We start from the raw sequence: 24633 nt of genomic DNA, 5'->3' as shown, positions 1-24633 counted from the left end.
CAAATAAAGATATATTTTACTTTATAAAACATTTTTCAAAATACTGCATAAAAATGTTTTATTAATGCTAGTGTTTTAAACACACAAAGAAAACATTACTATATAAAATGAACTTTAATGTTTATGTTTTTTAAAGTCCATTGCATTTCTATATAAGAAGCTAAAGTACTTTTGTGCCCATTCATAATTTTAAAGGTCAACTTGAACATTTAAAAAACATGGGAGGCAGCATAACAGGTGAAAAGGATCACCTTGGAGTCAAAAATTTCTGAACCTTAAATTTCCTTGTATTAAGAATTTTGAAAGGAAAATTATTGTAAATTCATGTAAAGAGTTACATAAGCTATTATGATAAGTATAACTTCCTAAATACAATTATTTTATGTTAATATCTTATATGAGAAGCTTATGCAAAAGAATAAAATTTGAAAGGCCTGGGGTCTTTATTTTTTCAGTGCTTCAAAAAATTTCTCCTATGTGGGTCTTCTATCAAAACAGACTACAGCACTTCCTTGCTTAAGTAGGATATTTATTTAAAGCTGTAATAGCATCAAAAAAAAAAATAACAAGTGGCCAGTCTCATAGTGATAACCTTTCCAAACATCTTAGCTGACTATGCAAAGCCTATATAAAAAGACTTTACGGTATTTTTAAGCGAAACAAAGCAAATCTGTCCTCACTTGATTAAAAAAAAATAATTCAAGTAAGTCATTTTGACTTTTCTAAAATAGAAATGGAATGATTAAGCAGTATACCTCACTGGCAGACATATTCTTCACTTGTTCTGGTTTCAGTTCTACAAAATAAAAAAAAATTTTGGTAAATGAAATTCAGATTTTTGTTGCACAACAACAAAATGTAAGGAGATAATGCAAATATACTCGCATCTTATATGCAAATATAAGAAGACACATTATAATTTTACCAATACATAAAATCCTTCAAAATATTAAAAATATTTCTTAGCTGAATAACTTTGAGGTATCCAATTATTATGCATAAGGCTAAAGCACAGTCAATTGTTATTCCTTTCCCTTTTATTAATTTTGGAGAGTACAATATATCATTCACATGGAAAACCAAATATTGTTCTGATTTATTTCAATTTGTAGAACATGTTTAAAAAATATAAATGACAATCTTTTTTTCCCCTTTTAAATGATTTATCTTTGTCAATGATCTTGGCTCTACTGTTGAGCTAAACAGGACAGAATTTCTTATCATATTCATAAGTTTGAAAAGTGCAAAGCTGTCAGCCTTACTTTCTTCCAGTTTTATAAAGTCCAGTGGCAAGATGAAAATCAAGATGAATAGTGATGGTTCAGTCAATGACCTTAGTGTTTTTGATTTCTGATCAAGTTCTAAGCCCTCCACAACAGTACCTACTTCAGTGTCTTCATGGCCACTGGAACAAATTGTTCTCATCCACCCATTCTATCAGAGGAAGTCTCCATGTGCTCAGGGTAGACATCCCTTGGGGACTTACTATATTAATAAAATTACAAGGCCAGTCCCTAAAACTCATCCATAAATTTATGATTAGTTAAATATAGTTTAATAGGGCTGAACAAGTAAGAATACTACTAATACTCTATGTCTATTACAGTAAAATGTTTATAAGCACCTAGTATCAAGCTGTCTGATTCCAAATGAAAACCCTTATTTAACTAAAAATTATTAGAAATCTATAATTAAAGAGGTAAGGGGAGAGAGGCACTTCTGAATTAAAGCACCATGGGTCAAATCTCAAAATCTCCCAAACATGTGGAGGAGTTGGAAAAGTACAAGAGAAGTAAAAAAGGAGTTTTACTATTATGGCTATATATTAGTTCAAAGGTAGTTAGCTAATTCTATCAAGGGGTGAAGAAGTTCACTCAATCCTGATGATGGAAGTAAAAACTGTGGTTCAAATAGAAAAAGGTATTCTCTCAAGGTCATGACCAAAGTATTCAGAAGACATTACTTGGGTTGGCAATAAGGGCTGGGAAGTTTCCTCTTGACATCCACATGATGAATGAATGACAAACATTAATTAAATACTGAAATTACTGTAATTACTTTCTAAAGGAAGATAAAACAAATAGGATTGTTCTGGATGGGGAAAGGAATTATATCTGGAAGTCAAAAAAGATGGATTTTTGATTATATTTTTCCCAGTATAGAAAATAGAGAAAGAAAATCTATTTTTCTTTTTGGTATATAAATGTTCATCTTAATTTTTTTTCTCTTGTAGAGTCTCTTTGTTTTTCAATTAAAAAACAAGCTGTTGCTTAGAAACTACTTTATTCCACATTTTCCAGTATTGGTGATGCTAACTCTGTCTTAGAATGATCTTTGTAATTAATTCCACTTGAGAAAAAGTTTATTTTTGTAAATTCCCGATTTTAACTGTTTTGGGTGCCCATAACTTTTGATGGCAAAATGTCTACAAGGTTAATCTCAAAAGAAGGAATAAATTCGAAGTATCACATCTGTTTATCACTTACCTCGTATGGGACCCAGGGCTGCATCTTTTGCAAGTGCTGTTAAATCACTTCCTGAGTATCCTTCAGTCATTCTTGGAGAAAGGGAAAGAAAAACACCAAAACACTTATACCACTGGAAATAATGTCTTAATGATGATAAGTTTGGCACTCTTTATGGATAAACAGTCACTTACATGGCATTACCATATGGTCCATCTGCCAAAAAACCCCCCCTATAATTGTGTGTGTGTGTGTGTGTGTGTGTGTGTGTGTGTGTGTGTGTGTGTATTCAGAAAGATCCTGCAATTTGTGTTTACTGGAAGGGCAAAAATCTTTAAACCACTGTAATTCATTAACACATTAACAACAAATCTATTAACACAGATTAACTACTATCATGACAAAAAGCTTATGTAGAATGGACAAGGACAGAACTGAAGATTAGCAAGGTAAGATATGGATAGGAATATCTTAGTGAAATACAGAAGGGAAGTTCAGCTCAAGAGCAGGAAGACCAAGAGGGGAAAAAAAAGTTATAAAAAACCATTAAGAAAAATGTGTGCTTTTCACTTTATTTAAAAGTGTTCAAATTTTATTCCTGATGTACTATGCCAAAAAATAATATGATGAACATTTAGGAGCAGTATACTTTATCAAAATGACAGATTAATTTCAATTTGTCCCATTCCTTGAGTCTTCATCTATAGACTACAATTAAAAAGCAGTAGTCATTCTCCTAGTTGTCAGGTATATACATAAGTTAAGCTAACCTATGTATAAACATACACAAGTTAACCTAAAAGGGCTCTTCAGTGATTAAAATAAAGAACATGTGGAATTCTAAAGACAGGGTTAAGTATTAATGCAACTTGTTTAAAAAGTGAATGCACTCAGTGAAATGTTTAATTTTCTCAAATAGTTAAAGGACATTTTAATAGAGAACCAAGAACCTAATGTAAAAAAATGAAGAGGACCCATACTGCCAGTTAAATGGAATAAATTGACATACTGTGATGCATACAAGGAAAAAAGGTGCAGAACCCTCTCTTTTAATAAAGAAAAATAGTTCAACATAAACATGTCTCGGAGAGTGCATTTACATTCTGCCTTAGGAATCACTCAACCCTATGTTATGAATGGGAAGGAAAGTTTCATTATTTGTTCTCTGGGAATATGATGATGCCACCTCTTTGAGTTAATCAGAAGTTTGGCATTCTGTTAGTGGCCTTTACATTTAGTAATTATGTATATTGTTCTTTTGATATTGCTTATTTCACTCAGCATTAGTTGATAAGAATTTTTCATGTTCTTCATATATGTCATTCCAAAGATTTCTTTAAGTCCATTCTAAATCCGCCTCTTTGCAACTTCTACATATTGTTCTTAGTTCTCTACTCTGAGTCAAGTAGAATAAATCAAATTCCTTTTTTTTTTTAGGTTTTTTTGTAAGGCCAATGGGGTTAAGTGGCTTGCCCAAGGCCACACAGCTAGGTAATTATTAAGTGTCTGAGACAGGATTTGAACGCAGGTACTCCTGACTCCAGGGCCAGTGCTTTATCCACTGCGCCACCTAGCTGCCCCTCAAATTCCTTTTCTTATGACAGCTCCTCAAATACTTGAAATCAAATACTATTCTTCTAGATCTTCTTACTGCTATTCCTTCAATTCATCCTTCTTTGTCACAATCTCCAGTCTCCTCAGCACCCTGGTTTAACTTCCTAAAGAAACTCTTTATCTTATTATCCTTCCTAAATGTGATACTTAGGACTGAAAACAATACTTCAAATATAGTAACTAAAGTGGAGTGCAGAAAGTCACTGTTAATGCAGTCTAACACTGCATTTTGTGCTTCAATGTCACAAAGAACTCACATTAAGCTGTCAGGTCAACAAAACTTCCAGATGATTTTCAAAAGAACTGATAAATCCATTTTATGCCTCCCCCCATAGATATACTTTACAAATGTACTTTAAATTCATTTCTATTAAATAAATTTATCAGATTTGTGTCATCTTTTTAGCCTACTAAGCTCCATCATTCAAACTGTGGGCTATTATTCCCCAGCTTTGTGTCATTTGCATATCTCATAAGAATATCTATTATTCTTTTATCCAAGTCATTGGTAAGAATACTGAATAATACTGTCACAATCAGCTTCTTATAACATACTATTATACCTTTTCCCAACATGACATCATTAAACAAGTTCTGAATTTACCTAACCATTAGTCTCCCATCTCAGTCTGTCAGTTAACAAGTACCTCTTAAGCACTTTTGTCAAGGCAACATGCTAAGGACTGAGGATATAAAGAAAGGCAAAAACAACAATAAAATGTTCAGCCTAACAGAGTAGCCTACATGAAAATAACTATATACATAGAAGATCTAGCTAGGACAAAATGCAGATAAGTCAACAAAGGGAAGTCACTAACAGCAAGAGGTTTTAGGTTAAAGCTTCTTGAAAAAGATGAAATTTTAGCTGGGACTTGAAGGAAGACAGGAAAGCCAGAAGGCTTAGTAATGAAGAGGAAAAGGATTCTGGAAGACAGCCAGTGAAAATGCATGAAGTCAGAAAATCATGGAAGTATCACATTCAAGAAATAGCAGAGGCCAATGTCACAGGATCTCAGAGTATGTGAGGATGAATAAGGGCCAAGAAGATTAGAAAGGTGGAAGGAAGGTCAAATTATGAAATGCTTTGAAAGTCAGAGAATTTTCCATCTGTTCTGGAGGGGACAGGGAGTCACTGAAATTTACTGAACAAGAGGTTGACCAGGTAAGAACTGCATTAAGAAGATCAATTTGACAGCTGAACAGAAGATAAAAAGGAGTGGGAAAGACTTGAAGTAGAGAGGTCAAGCTGATGCAGGCAATTAAGAGAGAAGTGAGGAGGGTAGGGAGGGAGGGAAAGAGAGAAAGGATATGAATGTGTGTGTAAAAAAAATCAGCCAAGATTTAAGTCTGAGTGACTGAGGGTTGGTATCCTCACAGATTTTAGGAAGGGGAAGTTGGGGGAAGGGGGTGGGGGAAGAGGAGAAAGGTAATGAATTCAGTTTTTAAGAATATCCAGTTTAAGATGCTCACCAGGAATATGGAGATGTGATGAAGGTTAGGACTGGACGAACAGATTAGAATGCACAGGAGTTTATTAATGTCAACAAAAAATATAGTATAAACTATCTGCTATAGAGGAAGAAGAGAATACAGTATTTCAGAACAAAGGCCTGGGGAAGAAAATATAAACTAAACAATTTAGGATCCATTACAATCATGTCATGTGAAACACATTCCTTTTAAGAAACTATTAAATATTTTGATAGAGCTTTTATAATATATAAATTTGCATCTCCTTATCATAAAACTTACTTTAAATGAAACAGAAAACCACTTCTTCACAAAAATGCTGAAGTAATCCAAACAGACTTACTCACCTAGCTAGCTGAGCTAGCTCTTTTTGGGTCAATGGGCTTCCTTGTTTGCTTAATAGATTTTTTAGTAAAAGTAGTCTAGTCTGAAAAGTGAGAAAAAAATGTACAAGTCACAAAGACCATCAGCTTAAAATCATCTTAAGAAACAAATATCTTTATTCAGATGAATCAGATTTATCTATCTAGTCCTAACCTCTCTCTCTCTCTCTCGAGCTGCAGTCCCACATCACCAACTGTTTCTTGGACATTCTGAATAGTATACCTCATAGAAATCAAGATGTTCAAAACAAAATTTATTATCTTTCCCACAAAATTTTCCTCTCTTCCCAGCTCCCCTATTACTATTGAAGGCACCAATGGATCAATCAATAAATATTAAGTATTTGTTATGTCCCAGCTACTATGCTAAGTGCTAGGGATTACAAAAAAGTGGCAAAAGAAAGTCCCTGACCTTCTAATAGGGAAGACAACATGCAAACAAACACAAAGCAAGCTATAGACAGGATAACTAGAAAACAATCAACCAAGGAAAGACACTGGAATTAAGAGGGATTGGGAGAAGGTAGGATTTTGGTTAGAATTTGAAGGAAGCCAGAGAGTTGAGAAGACTGGGTGGAGTACATGGAATACAATTAGAGAAAATGCCTGGAGCCAAAAGATGGAATGTCCTGTTCCTGAAACAGCTAGAGTAACTGGATCAAAAACTATCTATAAAGGAAAAAAAGTATAAGACTGAAAACTGGAGGGGTAGGATTATGAAGGGTTTTGAATACTAAACAGAGGATTTTATATTTATTCTTAGAAACAACAGAAAGTCACGAGAGTTTACTGAGAGAGGGGGTGACATGATGGGAACTGAACTTTAGGAAAATAACTATAATGGCTGACTGGAGGATAAACTTGATTGGAGAGAGACTTCAGACAGGCAGACCCATTAGCAGGCTATTGCCCAGTCAGAAGGTGGTGAAGGCGTGAACTAGAGTGGTGGCAGCATCAGAAGTGAAAAACATCTGACTCCCTGTTTTGAACACAATGAGTTTAAGATGTCTACTGAACATGCATGTTAAGATGTTGGAAAGATAGTTGGAGATGTGAAACTGAGAGCAGCAAAGAGAGAGGAGCAAGAAAAGTAGATTTAAAAATCATCAGCAAAAAGATGGTAATTAAATCCATGGAAGTAGATGAGATTATCAAGAAGAGAAGAAGGCTCAGGACAGAATCCTGAGGGATACTATAGTTAGAAAACATAATATGAATGAAGATCCAGTAAAGGAGTGAAAAAAAAGAATGGTTAGAAAAGCAGAAGGAAAATCAAGAGGTGATGGCGTCCCAAAAACCAAGGAAGAAATTATCAAGTCAAAAGAGTTATCCACAGTGTCAAAGGCTGCAGAAAGGTTAGGGAGAATGAGAACTGAGAAAAGGCCTTTGGATTTGACAATTCAAAGATGATTACTAATTTTGAAGAGAGTTGTTTTTCTGTAATGATAAAAGTCAGAAACCAGATTTATAAGGAAAAGGGAAGAGAAGAGACAAAGTGGAGGCAGCACCTATTGTTGAAGATCTTTTTGAGGAGATTAGCTACAAAGTACAGATTTTTTTTATCCTTCATTTTTGAAGAAGACCATGACATCAAGGAGGTGATGCCATGACAAACACATGAACTGCATTTGAGTGAGGGAAAGCTGTGCTAAGTCACCAGCCTCATTTTTTTTTCTCCAGAGCATCTGGGTCCAGTGACCAGATGTCAATCAGGATGACTAGAGATAGCCTTGGATGTGAGGCTATTAGGATTAAGTACCTTGCTCAAGGTCACATAGCTAGTAAGAGACAAGTGTCTGAGGCCAGATTTGAACTCCTGTCCTCCTGATTCCAGGGCCAGTGCTGTATCCACTTGAAAGGATCAGGTAAGGGTTTTTTAAGGATAGAAGAGACATGGATATTTGTAGCCAGTTGAACAGGGAAAGACTGAAAATAAGCAAAAGACAGTAACAGAAATATTTTAACAATAATCAACTGTGGGAGCAGCTAGATGGTACAAAAGCCCTGGAATCAGGAGGATCTAATAAATTCAAATCTGGCCTCAGACATTAACATAATTACCTGTGTGACCTTGGGCAAGTCCCTTAATCCTATTGCCTTAAGTAAAAAAAATAAATAAATAATCAACTGTGAAAGTCTTAACAACTCTGAACAAGACAAAAGATCCAAGACAATTCCAAAGGATTCATGATGCAATCCAGAGAACTCTGAGTGCAGAATGGAAAAGACTTTTTTTTAACTTTCTTTTTGTGTGCGTATGTTTTTTTCTCAACATGGTTAATATGGAACTATATTTTACATGACTTTACATGTATAATTAACATCATATTGCTTGGAAATATTTAATGAAATAAAAATACATTAAAAAAAGAAAAAAAGACAAGAAATGATAGAGTGGAGATGATAAAGGAGACAAGCTGTTGAAGAGGACAGGATGGAATGAGATTACTTAAACAGGCAGAAGAATTAGCCTTGGTAAGAGCCACCACATCATGTGAGACAGGGATGAAAGAGGCGATACTGGCAGAAGATGAGGAAAAATGAATTCATGGTGAATTCTCTCAATTCTTTTCCATAAAATATGAGACAAAGTCCTCAGCTAAGAGAATGGGAGAAGGGTAGCCATAGGAGGTTGGAGGAGGGATAAAAACGTTTAGAAGAGCCACTATGCTGTGGAGAGAGGGCCAGTGAACTGATAAGGGAGGTAACAGTATTACCCAACAACAGTTAGGGCCCAGTTGAGTTTATGTAATATAAATTTTGTAGTGAATCCAGCCAGAATGGCTACATGAGAGTCTCCACCTTCACTCAGCAAGAGTGAAAGTGGTGGGGTGGCTAAGTGGTACAGTGGATAGAGCACCAGTCCTGGAGTCAGGAGTACCTGAGTTCAAATCTGGCCTCAGACACTTAATAATTACCTAGCTATGTGGCTTTGGGCAAGCCACTTAACCCCACTGCCTTGAAAACAAACAAACAAACAAACAAAAAACCCTAAAGGGCATTGCCTTGCAAAAAAAAAAAAACAAAAAAAAACCCAAAAGCTAAAAAATAAAAGAATAAAAGTGGTAAATGGTAGTAGTGATCCAAGGCTGAGGTTTAAGTGGGTATAATCAGCAATATGATAAGAGGGTAAAGCATTCAAGAGTGAAGGAAGTAAAGAAATGAATTGATTTACTAAGGAGGTGAAATGGGGAGGAGAGAAGAGAGTGGCTAGTATAGGGGAAATGATCTGAAAAAGAATTAAGGGATCAAGGGTTAGAGGACACAAAGGAAGCCTGGCAACCTTGTTGCCATCCTCAACTTCTACCTGGATCTGAATCTCTTGTTAAGTGTTGCTACTTGCACCTTTTACAACACTTCTCATATACATTCACTTTTGTCCATTCACACAGCAACCACAATTGTATAGGACCTTACCACTTTTGGCTTGAAGTGTTTTAATAACCTTCTACGGGTCTCCCTGACTCCATTTTATCTCTACTCCGATCTAACCTCAACTCAGTTACCACAGTTATCTTCCAACAGTATAGGTCTGTCCACGTCATTATTCCCCCAGTCAATAGATTCTAGTGGCTGCCTCAAGGATCAAATATAAAATCCTATGTTTGGGCTTTAAAGCCTTTTACAACCTGGCTGTTTCTTACCTTCTAGTCTTCTTGCCTTTGCCTTAACTATCCCTTATGTCTGGAATGCTCTCTCTGCTCATTTCTATATCTTAATTTCCATGGATTCCTTCAGGACTCAGTTCAAATGAAGGCCTTTCCTTCCCCCTCTTCATCCCTCACCCACTTCCTTCAGCTAAAGCCTTTCTCCTCTAAGTTTATTTCCCATCTGTTCTGCATATATATCTTGTACATATATAATATACATTTTGTCATTTTATGGAACATAAGCTTTTTGAAAATAAAGACTATATGTTTCTCTTTCTCTTTCTTTGAATTTGTCATGCTCAATAATGCACAGTAAAACTTTAATAAATACAGGGATTGATTATAAGATTTACTTTATGTTTCAGTTTAGTTTTTTAATATTCACAAATAAATATTTTGCCTCCTTTTCTTTTATATTTTAACTGAATTCCAATGTCCCCTAATCATGCAAGCTCAAAACCTCTCTCTCTTTCATATTCAACTAACTCATCATTTTATGACTGACATGTACAAGGCATCAGAATAAAAAGAAGAACTATGTCATGTTCATTCAAATTATACGGTAGTAGGAAGAATAGGAGGGAGAAGTCATTTCTAGATTGAGGATGTGTGGATGGGGACCAGAGAAATCATCTTTCAGGAGAATGTGACCAAGGTTGAACATGAAAGAGGTGATTAGAAAAATTTTGTATGGGAAGGCTTCCAAGCATTGGGGTATCAGCTAAACAAAGGCACAGAAATGTGGGGTTGGGGGGGGGGAGAAGGGGAGGAGAAGAGAAAGAAAATGATGATAAAAATAACAGGTACTTAAATAAAAATTCTTGTAAAATATTTTACACACATTTTGTCATTTGATCCTTATAACAACCATGTGAGGCATATGCTAATATCATCCCTACATTATAAATGAGGAAATCAAACATCAGAGATTAACTGACTTGCCTAAGGTCACACAACTATGAAATATCTTGAGGTGGGAGTCAAAGTGAAATCCACCATGAATTAGTTTAAATGGAATACAGAATTGGTGGAGTAATCTTAAGTAAATGAACGTGGGTTAAAGTTAGGTTGTAAAAGCTCTTGAATTCCAAGTTAGGGTATTTATTAAACTACTTAAGGTTTTAGAACATGAAAATGATGTGATATGAATAGTAAATAAAGAATATTCCAAGTAGTGAAGTATAAAGGGATGACCAGAAATAAAGAACCAGTCAAATAGCCTATTACAATAGACCAGTTAAGATGTGGTAATCATCTGAATTAGGATGGTCAAGGAAAGGAAGGAGCAGACTTAAGAGTTACTGCACAGATAGTTAATAGAACTCAGAAAGTGATAGGAGCAGGGAGTAGGGGGGAATAAGAAAGGTTAAACCAAAGATGATTGTGATTTTGAGCCTAGATTATTGGAAGGATAGTGTTTTTAATGCAAATTGAGACTTTAGCAGATTTGGGGTGGTGGGAAGGAAAAGGGTTCAGTTACAGATACACTGTTGAATTGGAGATATTCCTGAAATGTCCAAGGAGATATTCAGACTGCAGTTGGAAATGTGAGACTAGTTCTCTAGAAAAGGCTGGGACTAGAATTAAAAGATATGGGAATTACTGTGAACTAGTTAACTGAAATCATGAGAGTGAATGATGTTATCAAAGACAGCAAAATTAAAATTAAGAGTATACCATCTCTTTATACTATATAATTAGCAAAAACAACATTCTCCATGAAATCTGCTCTAATTACCCTGGCTACATGTGATCCCTAATTCCTTTCAACTCCTATGACACAAAACTATTCTTATATAAACCACTGAGCTAAGTTCTTCTACCAGAATATAAAATCCTTGAGAGTAAAAACTGTCTTACTCATTCTTATTTCATCTTATTCTTTTGATAAAACAATCAGGTACCTTACTAACCAAACAATTAAATATTAAAGATTCCTTCCCCACTCCAAAAATCTCTCAACTTCTGTAAATAGTATAGGAATTGACACTAAGAAACCTAATTTTTTTTAAAGAAAAAAGGCACTTACAAATTAAAACATATATACTTACCTCCTCATTTGGTAAAGACACATATACTCGTTTGATGAAACGCCTAAAAAAATGATTTGGTCAATTAAGAAAAATTTGATTTAAAAATGTTAAATTCACTTAAAAAATAAGGTCTAAATTCAAGATATCACAGAAAAGACTTGAAGGTTATACAGAAAAATTGTTTAATATAACTTTGAAAGAGGCCTCATGACAAAACATGCTTCTCAGTTTCAGAGAAAGAGATGATGAATTCAGAGGGTAGTGAGGCATATTTTTTTTTCCCAAACATGCTCGATATGAACTTTGTTTTGTTTGCAATAATAAGTTTTGGTTTTTTTGCCTTCTCAAAAGGTGAGGGAAAGGGCTGTGGGGGGGAAGGGGGGAGAAAACAAAAAACAGAAAATAAGATTGAATTTTTTTTAAAAAGAAAAATGTTTAAAAGTGCTTTTTTACATCACTTATTATTTAAAATTAGCTTATCTACTTCACACAAGATAACACATGGAACTTATGTGATAGCCAAAGAGAATGACTGAACATATTACTATAATGGAATATTCTTGCACTGTAAAAAATGACAAATAAAAGGAATTGAAAGAAGCATGGGGAAAAGTGTTATGACAGAGTAAAATGAGCATAACTAGAAAAAGTATATGTAATGACCAAAATAATATAAATAAAACTAACACTTAAACACAGAAAAAATGAATAATTACAATGGTTTGGGGTTTTTTTGGTTTAGAACAGATTTGATGTGCTGAAAGTTGAATATACTATCAAATAAAATGTTTTTATTTTGCATAATTGTTTTTTGTTGTTACTTGGGATATTCAATAGGTGGAAGTGGGAATTTTCTGGAAATGACTGCTATTAGAACATAAAGCACATTAATATAGCTTTTAAAAAATGATAGGTAGTACTGATCTATTTTTGATGATAGCAAAGACACAGCAACATGACAAAATGACAAAGAAATTAAATGATCAATTAACTCAAAATATGTACCTAAATAACTTTAAATTGCACAACCCTGACATAAAAAAAGTTTCAAAAATACTGTTAATTCCTTCTAACTAGCTGCTTCATCCTTCCAAGTGGAGGTTTTTTAACCTTCTTATTTTAGGGAAAGCCTTCTACCGTCCTTATTCTTGGTAAGAGGTAAGTATGACCAATCCATAAACCATAACTGACCTGCTCAAAGGAGAATTTCCACTTTAGCAGGATTTCCTCTTATCATTATGCATTTTAAAAGTTCTCACTCCAAGAGTTTTAGATGCTAAAAACAGATTTCCCATTCGTAAGATTGTTCCTAATTTAACTTCCTCCCAACCTGTTTAACCTAACATTATGTTTTCACAAAAATCAACTGACTCCATTAGGGTACACATTTCTAAGCTACAGAATTAGAAGAAAAAGTCAAATCCTATTATAAAGTGTTCAATTATACTATATTTTATATATTTTATTAGTTTATATTCATAATCCTCATGTATAAAGTAACAGAATAACTATAGATGAGATGATGGATCCTTGCCCTTCAATAGCATTATGATAAGATCCTCCTGTAAAGGAAATTAATCCTATATCTTATAGAATTGTATTTTTTTTTTTTTTTTAGTTTTAGTTTTTGCAAGGCAATGGGGTTAAGTGGACTGCCCAAGGCACACAGCTAGATAATTAAGTATCTGAGGCCGGATTTGAACTCAGGTACTCCTGACTCCAGAGCCGGTGCTCTATCCACTGTGCCACCTAGCCGCTCCAGAATTGTATTCTTCTTCAGCTACCAGGAAGGATTTGTTTGGCAGTGTAATTTTCTCAAGTTACTAATTACCATTTCTGTCTTTCCATTCTATATATCTCCAACTGGGAATTTCTAAAAAGTTCAGAAAGTAATGGAGAACTACAATATAGCTTGTCTACAAACCAGTAGTCACTATATATTGTGGATTCCGATTCAATTTTATTCATCTGAAAGTTTATATGTAATAGTAATATGTAACTGAATGAAAATTTATTGAAATGCCTCATATTTTTATAACAGGGCATTAGACTTGGTAAATATTTTTCTAAGTACTTCCATACTTTACTTTTATTTTTATCCCTATCTAGTCTTAAATTGATATGAAGAAAACATACTAAATTATTTGCTGTGGGAAAAACAAGTTTCTTAAAGTATATAAAATACAAGTTCAAATATAGTAAGTCATTGTGTATACAAACATACACAAACACACACACACACACACACACACACACACACACACACACTTCCTTCTTTTTCCACCTATATTATACTTCTAGAAGAAAAAAGTGACAATTAGGATGCTAATTCTCAATTAGGAAAAGGAAAATGTAATTGCTTTTCCTTTGAAGGAAAGTTTTCAATTAAGTTGATCTACTAGTTTAATAGTCCTTACAGCTAACTCACAGAGAATTATACATTTATGTGAACCACTGTGTTAAGAAAATTATAAAGGATAATATTCAAAAAAGCTGATATAATTGATAAACAAAGAAAACAGAACAAATCATGAGAGAAAAAAAATAGTATCCCCTTTTCACAATTAACAGCAGAGCAATGGGGGAAGCTGGGGGGGGGGGGAGAAAGTAAATGATGGAAAAGGAAAGGAAAAGTATAACATTTTTAAAAATACAGAAAGACATACAAATATTTACCTGAGAACAGCTTCATCGAGCTCTTGTGGTCTGTTAGTTGCACCCATTACAAGAACTCTGTCATCTCCAGCTGACTGCACCTATAAGGTGAATCAAAAAAATTTTTTTTAAAGCTTTAAATAAAATGATACAAAAGAAAACATAGAAATACAAATTATATTGCTAATTTTGATTATTTAAAAGGAAAATATTGACGTTTAAACATACAGATCAAAAAGAATACTTACACCATCAAATTCTATCAAAAATTCAGTTTTTAAACGTCTACTAGCATCATGTTCTCCTTCCCTTCTTTCACATAAAAGACTATCAACTTCATCTGGAAAAGACAAAATGATACCATTATTAGTGGCCAAACTAGTCAAATAATTTTTATGTAGTTTATTTCTTGTTTTAAGAGCTAAATGCTACAAGTTATTAACAAAGGGAAACAAATTTAAGTCATCATGGAGCTTTAATATGATTCTTCTTTGAACTTTTCCATCTTAAAAAATATTTTCTAGCTAGTTTCCCCTTCTCTACAAAAGTCCCATTCCAATATCCTTACAGGGACATTAAATTTGGGCTTGTGAAGACTTAGTCAATAGCGTTTAATAAATTCTCTTGGATTCTACCAACCTGAAAAGGTTTGAACAAAATAGGTCTGGATTTTTAAAAAATGTTTTAATGATAAAATTTTTATGTTTGCTTTCCAAGGATCAATTAACCTAAACAATTTAACACATCAGTTAATCTAACAAAAAAACACCTCATTTTTAGTAAGCAATGAATTCACTGGTCATAGCAATGTGTGAAACAAAGAAATACACAAAATAGGGGCAGCTAGGTGGTGCAGTGGATAGAGCACTGGCCTTGGAGTCAGGAGTACCTAAGTTCAAATCCAGCCTCAGACACTTAATAATTACCTAGCTGTGTGGCCTTGGGCAAGTCACTTAAGCCCACTGACTTGCAAAAACTTAAAAAAAAAAAAAGAAATACACAAAATAGCCTTCAATATTGCTCTAATCTGACAAGTAGAGTGGCAGGGTGGGAAATGATGCAAAGAAGGCTATGAATCATATAATCAAAACTGTCTTGTATCAAAAATGTTGTAAAACAATTACCAGTAATTTAGTTGTTAGTGCTTTAAATGTGAGGATGCTGGTCCATGATTGGGTTTCCCCTGAACTGAAACTGAAGAATTATATAAATGCTGGCACCATCAACATAAAAGAAATCAGAAGATATGAGACTGTTGCAGCTAAATTGAAAGATTGTTCACAAGTTCTTCAAGAAAGAGGTTTTATGATACCAACAAAGGCTAAAAGAAATAGAATTTCAAAGAATATGTGTTCACTCTGCCCTGCAAAATACATGAGAACCATTCTGTAAAAGGATCACCAAAGATAGTGGTAATTTATGTTACAAACTCTATCAAATGATGTAGTAGAAAAGAAATTTAAGAAAAACTTATTAAATTCTTCCTAAAATAAATCAATATATACTTTAATACTCAGGGGTCTTCAATGCAAAGATGACAAATAGGAAATGACAAATGGTGAAAAACGTGATAGAAAACTATGGTTCAGAAATAAGAATAAAGAGAGGACAAAAGCTCCTATTCTATTTAGAAGTAATATGCCTATATATGATAAAATTTTATTCAAGAAGTGAAGCATGAGGCTCTGAGCAAAGTAAAGACTGAATATCATCACAGAAAAATGAAAACTTTTCCAACCTTAATAGATAAGAAATGACTAGTTACTAATGTACAGTCAGACCACTGACTTGTTATAGTAAAGGTCAAAATTCAACAAATTTAAAAGAACAAAAATGAGAAAAAATTCTATATAATATTTTGAATCTGACCTACTTTAACAAGTGATGCATAAAAATGGAAATTAATTAAAAAAGAGATTATTCTCATTTCCACAGTAACATAAGTCAATTGTCACAGTGAAGGAACAAAAAGTTTAGAAATAACCTTGAATGGTCAACATTTAAAATATCCTTCGCAATTGGAGAGTTATAATAGCTAAGAACAATACCAGGTTAAAATATACCCATTTGGAAAACAGAAAAAAATACAGGTAATCCCAGCTACCAGGAATTCTGGGAGAACCAAACTAGCAGATCTCTTGAATTTGAGAGTTTTGAGGTGCACTGGATTATATTAATCAGGTATCTGAACTAAATTGGGAATATGATAAATTCTAGGACTGGGGGTGGGTGGAAGGAAGAGTCAAAAATTATCTTAAAAAGAGCTGAAAGGTCAGGGCAGAAATGAAGCAATGTCGAAGCTTCCATGCTGACTGGTAGGGAGATAGGGCCTGTGAGCAATTCTCTACTTCCATTCTGAGCAAGCTGGGGAGATAGGACAAAACAAAGGAAAAGAAAGGACAAAGAATGGAAGGGAAAGAATTACAATTACAAAAATCAATTAGGAACTAAATATCAGGATGTCTAATATAATTTATAAAGTTGTAGAAAATAGAGCTAGGAAGACCAAGAGATAATCTTCAGGGCATTGAGGGATCAATTCTTAAGGTATCTGAAGGGGGGGGGGGGTCCAAAGATGCTATTATTACAAGGAGAGAAGAATTCAAGAAGATATCAGGAATGACTTGTTGACAATCCTCTGATTATTAATATCAAGTGAGGCATAAAACAGGGAGACATATGCTCACCAAAGGTGTTTGTCACTGTCATGGAGGATGTCCAGTACAAAGTCCAAATGGAAGAGGGATTCCCTATAGATGAGGTCCTCCAGAGGCTCCTGTTTGTGGATGAGATAGTGTTGGCTGCATCAAGACCCATAACACTGCATAGCAGCCAAAATGAAATCCATAATCACTCAAAAGAGTTTGACCTGACTAACCATGCAAGAAATATAAAGTAGATGAAGAATTCATACTGACCAGACTACAATATACAGTCAACTGGATAATCTTAGAGCACATCATATACTTTAATTGGCAAGTATGATAGATAGACAATGAACTGGGTACAGAATTGAATAGAAGAAAGGAATGGACAAGATTGCCTGAAATACTCTCAATTACTCCATCTCATCATTTTAACAGCACTATCTTTCTACTGATTCTACACTATAAATTACAGAATATCATAATTCATGAAGAATCAAACTTATAAGTTTCATAGCAAGATGTGTGATGGTAAATATATTGCAGCATATTATCAAAGATAAACTATGTACCCAGAAAAATGTAAAGGATAACAAAGAGATTTCTGAACAGGAAACAGTGGTGAACTTGTTCTAAGTCAGTTACAGATGGACAGCCTACATAATGCACATGTACTCATATAAAACCAAAAGATCTAGATGGAGTTCCTCAGCATCTTGGATGAATATCTTGTGGAAGATTAATGGGAAGACAAATAAGAGTTAAACACCAAGGAAGAGTTTTGATAGATTACCATCTGTATCTGTAACAATGGGGTCACAGACCTTTTTAAGTGCTGAAAGTATAAAAGCCCTATCATATTTGGAGAAAGGGATTTCATGAATGTTATATATGAGGAAAACATAGTTCTTACCTATGAAAATTATAGAAGGCTGAAGTTCTCTAGCCACAGCAAAAAGAGCTCTTACCAATTTCTCTCCTTCACCTACCTAAAAACAAAGTATTAAACATTTTGTTACATATTAAACTTCAGATTATTCCACCTCTTATCATTTCTATGACTAATTTTAAGATAACTAGAGCTGACTTTTTTCCTTTGTTTTTAATATAAATTTAGGGGCTAGAGAAAACATTTATCAAGATTTAATTCGGGTGTGAAAATTAAAAAAAAGACAACTTCAGTTTTCTTTTCCTTTATGAACAAAAAGAATTTGAGATGGAAAGCAGAGGGTAAATGAGTATATAGGAATAAGTGAAGGAGATATATAGATTTACATATTTTTCTGGGGGGAGGGGAAGATGAAGGAGAATCCATCTTTCATGAATAATGTTAGTGAAACTTCTTGAGAAAACACCAACAGTAGGCAAAAAATTACAGGTATCTTGAGGTCAAAGTGACCTCTCCAATCGAAACAGTCTTATTGTACCAAATTCAATCATCTTTCTCAGCATAAAGACAACTGGCAAATAGACAAATCTATCTTGAAACGTTTCTGTGATGCATTTCTTCCCTTACCTTCCCTTTTCCACAAGTCTTATCAAAAGAACTTGGTATTTGGTCAAAGAGACTTAGGCCAAATTTATGGATACCAACCTTTGTATAAAGCTGCTTTGATGATTGTTTATATGAATAATGAAAGAGTGTGGACCCCTTGATCTTTGAGGAATAGCTAAAGAAACTGGGTGTGTTTAGTTTGGAAATAAGACCAAGGGTAGATATGGTATATTTCATCAAAGAATATAATGTAGAAGAGTACAGTCTTGTTTTGTGCTATTTTTGAAGATTGGATGAATAGTTAGAAAGAAGCAGATCTGGGTTTAACATAAGGAAAAACTTTATAATAACTAGTACAGTCCAATAATTGAATAGGCTAACAGGCCATCCTAATAGATGAGATTTCCTCAAGGTATTTAGACCAAGACTGAGGAGCCATTTTTAAGGGATTCCTTATTGAATATGAGATTAAATTGGCTGCCCTCAAAAGTCCTTGGTATCTTAATAGTAGTGCAACTGAATTTATAGAATGATCCTGAGAGCACACTAGTGGAACACACTAATCCACTATCAGAAAACAATTTTAATTCAGTTACTTCAATAATTCATTTTATTGTCCATTACTATAAATGCAAAATGATAACAGAACTTATAGGCATACTTTCATCAAAAAACTAACAATCAAAATAAGACCAATATCTAGAATAACTATTACATAATATGATTTCAGGGGAATCAGAAAGGCTTTCTTTCTCAGAATTATCAAATCTCCTGACTGGCTGCCTATGGCTAAAATACAACCATCAAAGTTCATTCCTGTGGCTTAAGGTTATGACTAATATTAAAATCCAAATACCAGAGCTCAAAAGCTTGCAAAAGGATGAATACAGAAAACTATCTTTGTATGTAACTGGAAAAAACAAATGAAACTTTAAAAAGATTCAAATATGGGGTGGCTAAGTGGGCAGTGGATAGAGCACTGGCCCTGGAGTCGGGAGTATCTGAGTTCAAATCCGACCTCAGACACTTAATAATAACCTAGCTGTGTGGCCTTGGGCAAGCCACTTAACCCCATTTGCCTTGCAAAAGCCTAAAAACAATAACAACAACAACAACAAAATAAAAAAAGATTCAAATACATCTGGGAAAGTTAATATAGTATATACATTTATCATTTACATGTCTATGTATAGACAAGATTAATTTTTTTCTACAAAAAATATCATCTTACTAAATTTTACTTCCTTTTTTGCAAAAGAAACAATTTTCAAAAATCTGCATATGCAGTGACCAAATCATCTTTAAACTATTACTCTTTTGATATAGACAGAATTTATTATTTCCACAACTACTTATAAGTTCTTTTAAATTATGTTGATTATTATAATTTTTCATGTTTTTCTAATTGCCATAATAATTTTATAAGGTAATTATACTGGAGATTTCCATAGTAGGATATTAGGTCACCATGCTAATCTAGGTTTTTATAACCTCTTATCTAAACTACAGCAAAAAAGCCTACATTGTTTTCTTGACTCAAACTTCTCCCTATATCAATCTATCTTCTTCCTATAAAACTCAAAGTATTTTCTCAAAGTTCAGATCTCCTAGTCAACAAACTTCAGTGGCTCCCCATTTCTACCTAGGATGAAATATTGGACAATGTCTTGAGTGACTTAAAACTGCACTAAGACTTCTGGGACAACTTATATAAACTCTTCTGTTTACAATGTGGCCTTCTTCCAAATTTTCCAGTCTTCTTACACCTCACTCTATAATGCAGCTATACTAGATGACTTCACACAACACTTCATCTTCTATCTTTGTGTTCTTACACTCAACTGTCTCCCATGCCTGGTCTTCATCTCTGCATTTTGTAATTGCTAGCTTCTTCACCCCCATGAGTCGGCTGCTTTTTCCTCAACAATCATGGCCCCCTTCTCTCATTGGTCAGCTCCATTTTGAACCAGTATTTACAGGAAAGATTCAAAACCAGTCATGTTTCATCCTCCAGATTTCACCATAATCCACACTCCCACCATGGGTATGTCACCTCCTTAAATTCCTCCTACTTCTTATCTCTTTTTTATGTGTTGTATTCCTCTACTAAAAAGTAAGTTCTGTAAATTCACGAGCTCTTTCTATTTTGCTCATATATCCAGCACTTAGCAAAGGTCTAGCACACAAAAGAGACTGAATAAATGCTTGATGATGCAACTCAAGTACCCCCTTTTCACCTAGTCATTCCTACTTCCCTCAACACTCTATCTGTATACATTTTCTTGCTAATTAGAAAGTAAACTCCATAGAAGTGAGAACTTCAGTCTCTGAATATCACTTGGCAAGAGAAGATACCAGACACTGAGGATCTTTCTGAGCTAAACTGCCTAGCATTCCAACATTATGGCAGAGAACATACTGTATTTCCCCATATATAAGACACTCCCATGTATAAGATGCATCTTAATTTGGGGGTTTGAAATTTGAAAAAAATATATTACATAAAGTTATTGAACTCAAGTTTTATTCATCATAAAATTCATACAACTCCTCATCACTGTCAAAACTCATCCATTAGTTTGCCCTCATCTATGTTTAGTGATGAATCACTGTCTTAGGAGAGCCTCTGACTGTTCTCCTGTGCTCTAGTTTGGGGTTGATCACATGCACTAGTCCATTCAGATTCATGAACCCGAAACACCAATTCTGACCTCCTTTGAAATCAGTCACTTCTTTTTTTGTCAGCAATTCTTCTTGCCTTCTGCGGAATCACCTTTGTAGACACAGGAATTTTAATTTGCTCTGAAATCCCTCTTCAATTCCCTCTCTACATCAGGCCATTGTAATGACTTGCCTCTCATGGTCTTCTTCATCCCAGGTGTTTGCAGATTGTTTTCTCAGTTGGAGGGAAAGGAGTAAACTTGCATTCAACAGCAAGATTTCCATCACTTTTTACTCAAGTTATCCAATTTACTGGCATACAGTTCGGCAAAGTAGCTCTGAATTATCTCTTTAATTTCCTTTTTGTTAGTGGACAGCTCACCTTTTTCATTTTTGATATTGGTAATTTGGTGATCTTTCTTTTTTTTAAATCAGATTAACCAAAGGTGTGTCTATTTTACATAAACCAACTTAGTTTATTTATGAGATCAATGGCTTTCTTGCTTTCAATATTATTAATCTCTCCCTTGATTTTCAGAATTTCTAATTTGGTATTTAATAGGGGTTGTTTAATTTATTCTTTTTCTAGTATTTTTAGTTGCATACCCAATTCATTTATTTCTTCTTTCTCTATTTAATTTACATAGGCATTTTGAGATATAAAGCTTCTCTTCAAAACTGCCTTGGCTGCATTCCATAAATTTTGGTATGATGTCTCATTATTATCATTTTCTTGGATATAATTATTGATTATTTCTATTATTTGCTGTTTGATCCACCCATTATTTAAGATAAAGTTATTTAATTTCCAATTAGTTCTTGGTTTATCTTTCCCTGACCCTTTTTACAATGTAATCTTTTTTGCATTATGATCTGAGAAGTGTGTATTTATTATTTCTGCCTTTCTGCATTTGATTATAAGGTTTTTGTGTCCAAGTACATGATCAATTTTTGTGAAGGAGTCATGTATTACTGAGAGAAAACTATATTCTTTTCTATCCCCATTACGTTTTCTCCAGAGGTCGATTATATCTCAATTTTCTAAATGTTTTTATTCACCTTCTTAACTTCCTTCTTGTTTATTTTATTGTTAGATTTATCTAGCTCTCAGAGAGGGACATTGAGGTCTCCTATTATTAAAGTTTTGCTGTCTATTTTTCCTTGTAATTCATTCAGCTTTTCCTCTAGGAATTTGGATGTTATACCACTAGGTGCATACATGTTTAGTAATCCTATAGCTTCATTACTAATGGTGCTTTTTATGAAAATGTAGTTTCCTTCCTTATTCCTTTTTAATTGAATTTTGCTTCTATTTTGTCTGAGATTAGGATTGTTACCCCAGATTCTTTTTTTTTAGCTGAAGCATAATATATTTTGCTCCAACCTTTTACCTTTAACCTATGTGTATCTCTTTACTTCAAATGTGTTTCTTGTAAACAACATACTGTACGATTCTGCTATCTGCTTTTGCTTTATGGGACAGTTCATCCCATTCATATTTACAGTTAAGATGACTAATTCTGTATTGCCCTCCAAGCTATCTTTTTTCCATTTATATTTTTCTCATTACTTTTCTCTTATTCTTTCTCACCAAATTTTACTTTCCCCTTTGACTTTTCTTTTAAAAATTTAACTTTTAGTTTATTTTGACTTATACCTTCATTTTCATCTTTCCCTTTCACTGTGATTAAAAGCCTCCTGCTGGCTTTCCCTGCTCTCCTGTCTTCTGGACTTTACTTCTACTTTTCCCCCAAAGAGACAGATTTTTTTTGAAGATCCTCCACAATATCTACAGTTGAAAACTTCTTTGAATTTTCTCCTTTTCTTGGTGGGATCTGTAGTTTGAATGTCAGAATACAGACTTCATTTATCTGTAGCTCCAGGAGCATGTTAGCTTCACGCCACCATCTTGGCTCTGCTCTGGAAGTCCTCCGTTCATTTTGTTTTTAATAAACACAATAACAGAGATTATTTTATTAAGTAAGTTGTAAACTTTCCAAAAGGGTAGACATGAGATTATAATAATAATAACAATAACTGATATTTACATAGACTTTAAGGTTTGAAAAATACAGCCCAGTATCCCCCTTCAGATATTTGCAGCCCATGCCAACCCTAGGTAAGTCAGTCACAAAGTCTTTTTGCTTCCTCTCTTTCCTCATCTGTAAAATGAAAGGTTGGCCTTGATAATCTTTGAAGCCTTTTCCAGTTCTAAATCTATAACCCTATGATATAATTTTTTTAAATTTATTTTTTATTCTCGTTTTGTACAAATGTTTTTCTTTACATTAATAAAATATACTTGTTTACAAGTAAACAAAATACCCCTCCCCCCATGAATATAAATAGACTTGCTTGGGCAAAAAAGTAAAGGGAGAGAAAAAAAAATTAAAATAAAAAAAAATAATAGTAAAAATTGTAGGTATAGCCAGGTGGTGCAATGGACGAAGCACCAGCCCTGGAGCCACAAGCACCCGAGTCCATATCCAGTCTCGTAAAGCCAATAATCACCCAGCCATGTGACATGCAAGCCACCCGATCCCCACTGCCCTGCAAAAACCAAAAAGAAGAAAAAAAAAGACCCAAAATAAAATAAAATAGTAATAATAGTAGGGGTGGCTGGGTGGCAGACAGAGCATTGGCCCCTTGAGCCAGGAGCACCCGGGTCCGAATTCAGCCCCAGACAACCCAATGATCACCCTGCTATGTGGTCCCAGGCAGGCCACCCAGCCCTACTTGCCCTGCACCCTCCCCCAAATAATAACAAAAAATGTGTTTCAGTCTTTGTTCCAACACCATCAACTCTGTCATGAGTGGATCACATTCTTTATGATAAGTCCATCACAAAAGTTACTTCCATATTTTTCCAACGTTGCCATTGCTGATCGCAACTCCCTCCTTTCTTATTTCTCCACTACCATGTACTATACTTTCTCTCTCCTTTCACTCTGACTCTGCTGTAGGGTCGCTGAGTGGCGCAGCAGGCAGATCCCCGGTCTTGGGGCCAAGAAGTCCTGAGCCCCCATACCACCCTTGAGGCCCAGCATCCACCTGGCCCTATGGTCCTGGGCAGGCCATCCAAACCCAGACCCTTGCAAGAAGTAAAAAAAGAAAATGTGTTCTATCTGACCACTGTCCCCCCATGGTCCATCCTCTCCTCCTTTATTCACATCCCCACCCTTTCCCCCTGCTCCCCCCTCCATACTCTAGTTGTCTATACCCCATTGAGTATATTTGCTGTTTCCTCTCCTAGCCATCTCTGATGAGAGCAAAGGTTCCCTCATTGCCCTTGCCTCCCCCTTCCATATCATTGCAATAGCTCTTCGTAATAAAAAAAAAAATCTTATTATGTGAAATAGCTTGGACTATTCGCCCTCTCCTTTTTCTTTCTCCCATTCCATTTCCCTTTTTTTCTCATTGACTCCATTTTTACTCCATATTTTATCTTCGACTTCAGCTTTCTCCTGTGCTTCAACTATAAAAGCTCCCTCTACCTGCTCTATTATCTGAAATGGTTCATATGAATATTATCAGTATCATTTTTCTATACATGCAGTTCATC

The 24633-nt window shown here is 34.4% G+C and overlaps 1 protein-coding gene across 3 annotated transcripts in view; it reads right to left on the bottom strand.

Moving 5' to 3' along the window:
- The window catches only part of SPAST (spastin), a 90811-nt gene that overhangs the window by 3761 nt on the left and 62417 nt on the right, over nucleotides 1-24633 (bottom strand). For 2 of the 3 annotated variants that reach the window (XM_074209673.1, XM_074209672.1), the window contains 7 exons: nucleotides 17829-17904; nucleotides 14519-14610; nucleotides 14292-14371; nucleotides 11634-11676; nucleotides 5897-5976; nucleotides 2487-2557; nucleotides 756-796 (listed from right to left, as the gene is read on the bottom strand). In XM_074209673.1, the coding sequence (XP_074065774.1) occupies nucleotides 756-796; nucleotides 2487-2557; nucleotides 5897-5976; nucleotides 11634-11676; nucleotides 14292-14371; nucleotides 14519-14610; nucleotides 17829-17904 (483 nt within the window). Of the gene's footprint in view, nucleotides 1-755; nucleotides 797-2486; nucleotides 2558-5896; nucleotides 5977-11633; nucleotides 11677-14291; nucleotides 14372-14518; nucleotides 14611-17828; nucleotides 17905-24633 lie in introns of those variants that run through there. The other variant, XR_012473421.1, reaches the window with a different exon arrangement.

This window comes from Macrotis lagotis, chromosome 1, assembly GCF_037893015.1.
Source record: "Macrotis lagotis isolate mMagLag1 chromosome 1, bilby.v1.9.chrom.fasta, whole genome shotgun sequence".
Lineage (NCBI taxonomy): Eukaryota > Metazoa > Chordata > Mammalia > Peramelemorphia > Peramelidae > Macrotis > Macrotis lagotis.
This window is presented reverse-complemented; position numbering and strand designations above follow the sequence as displayed.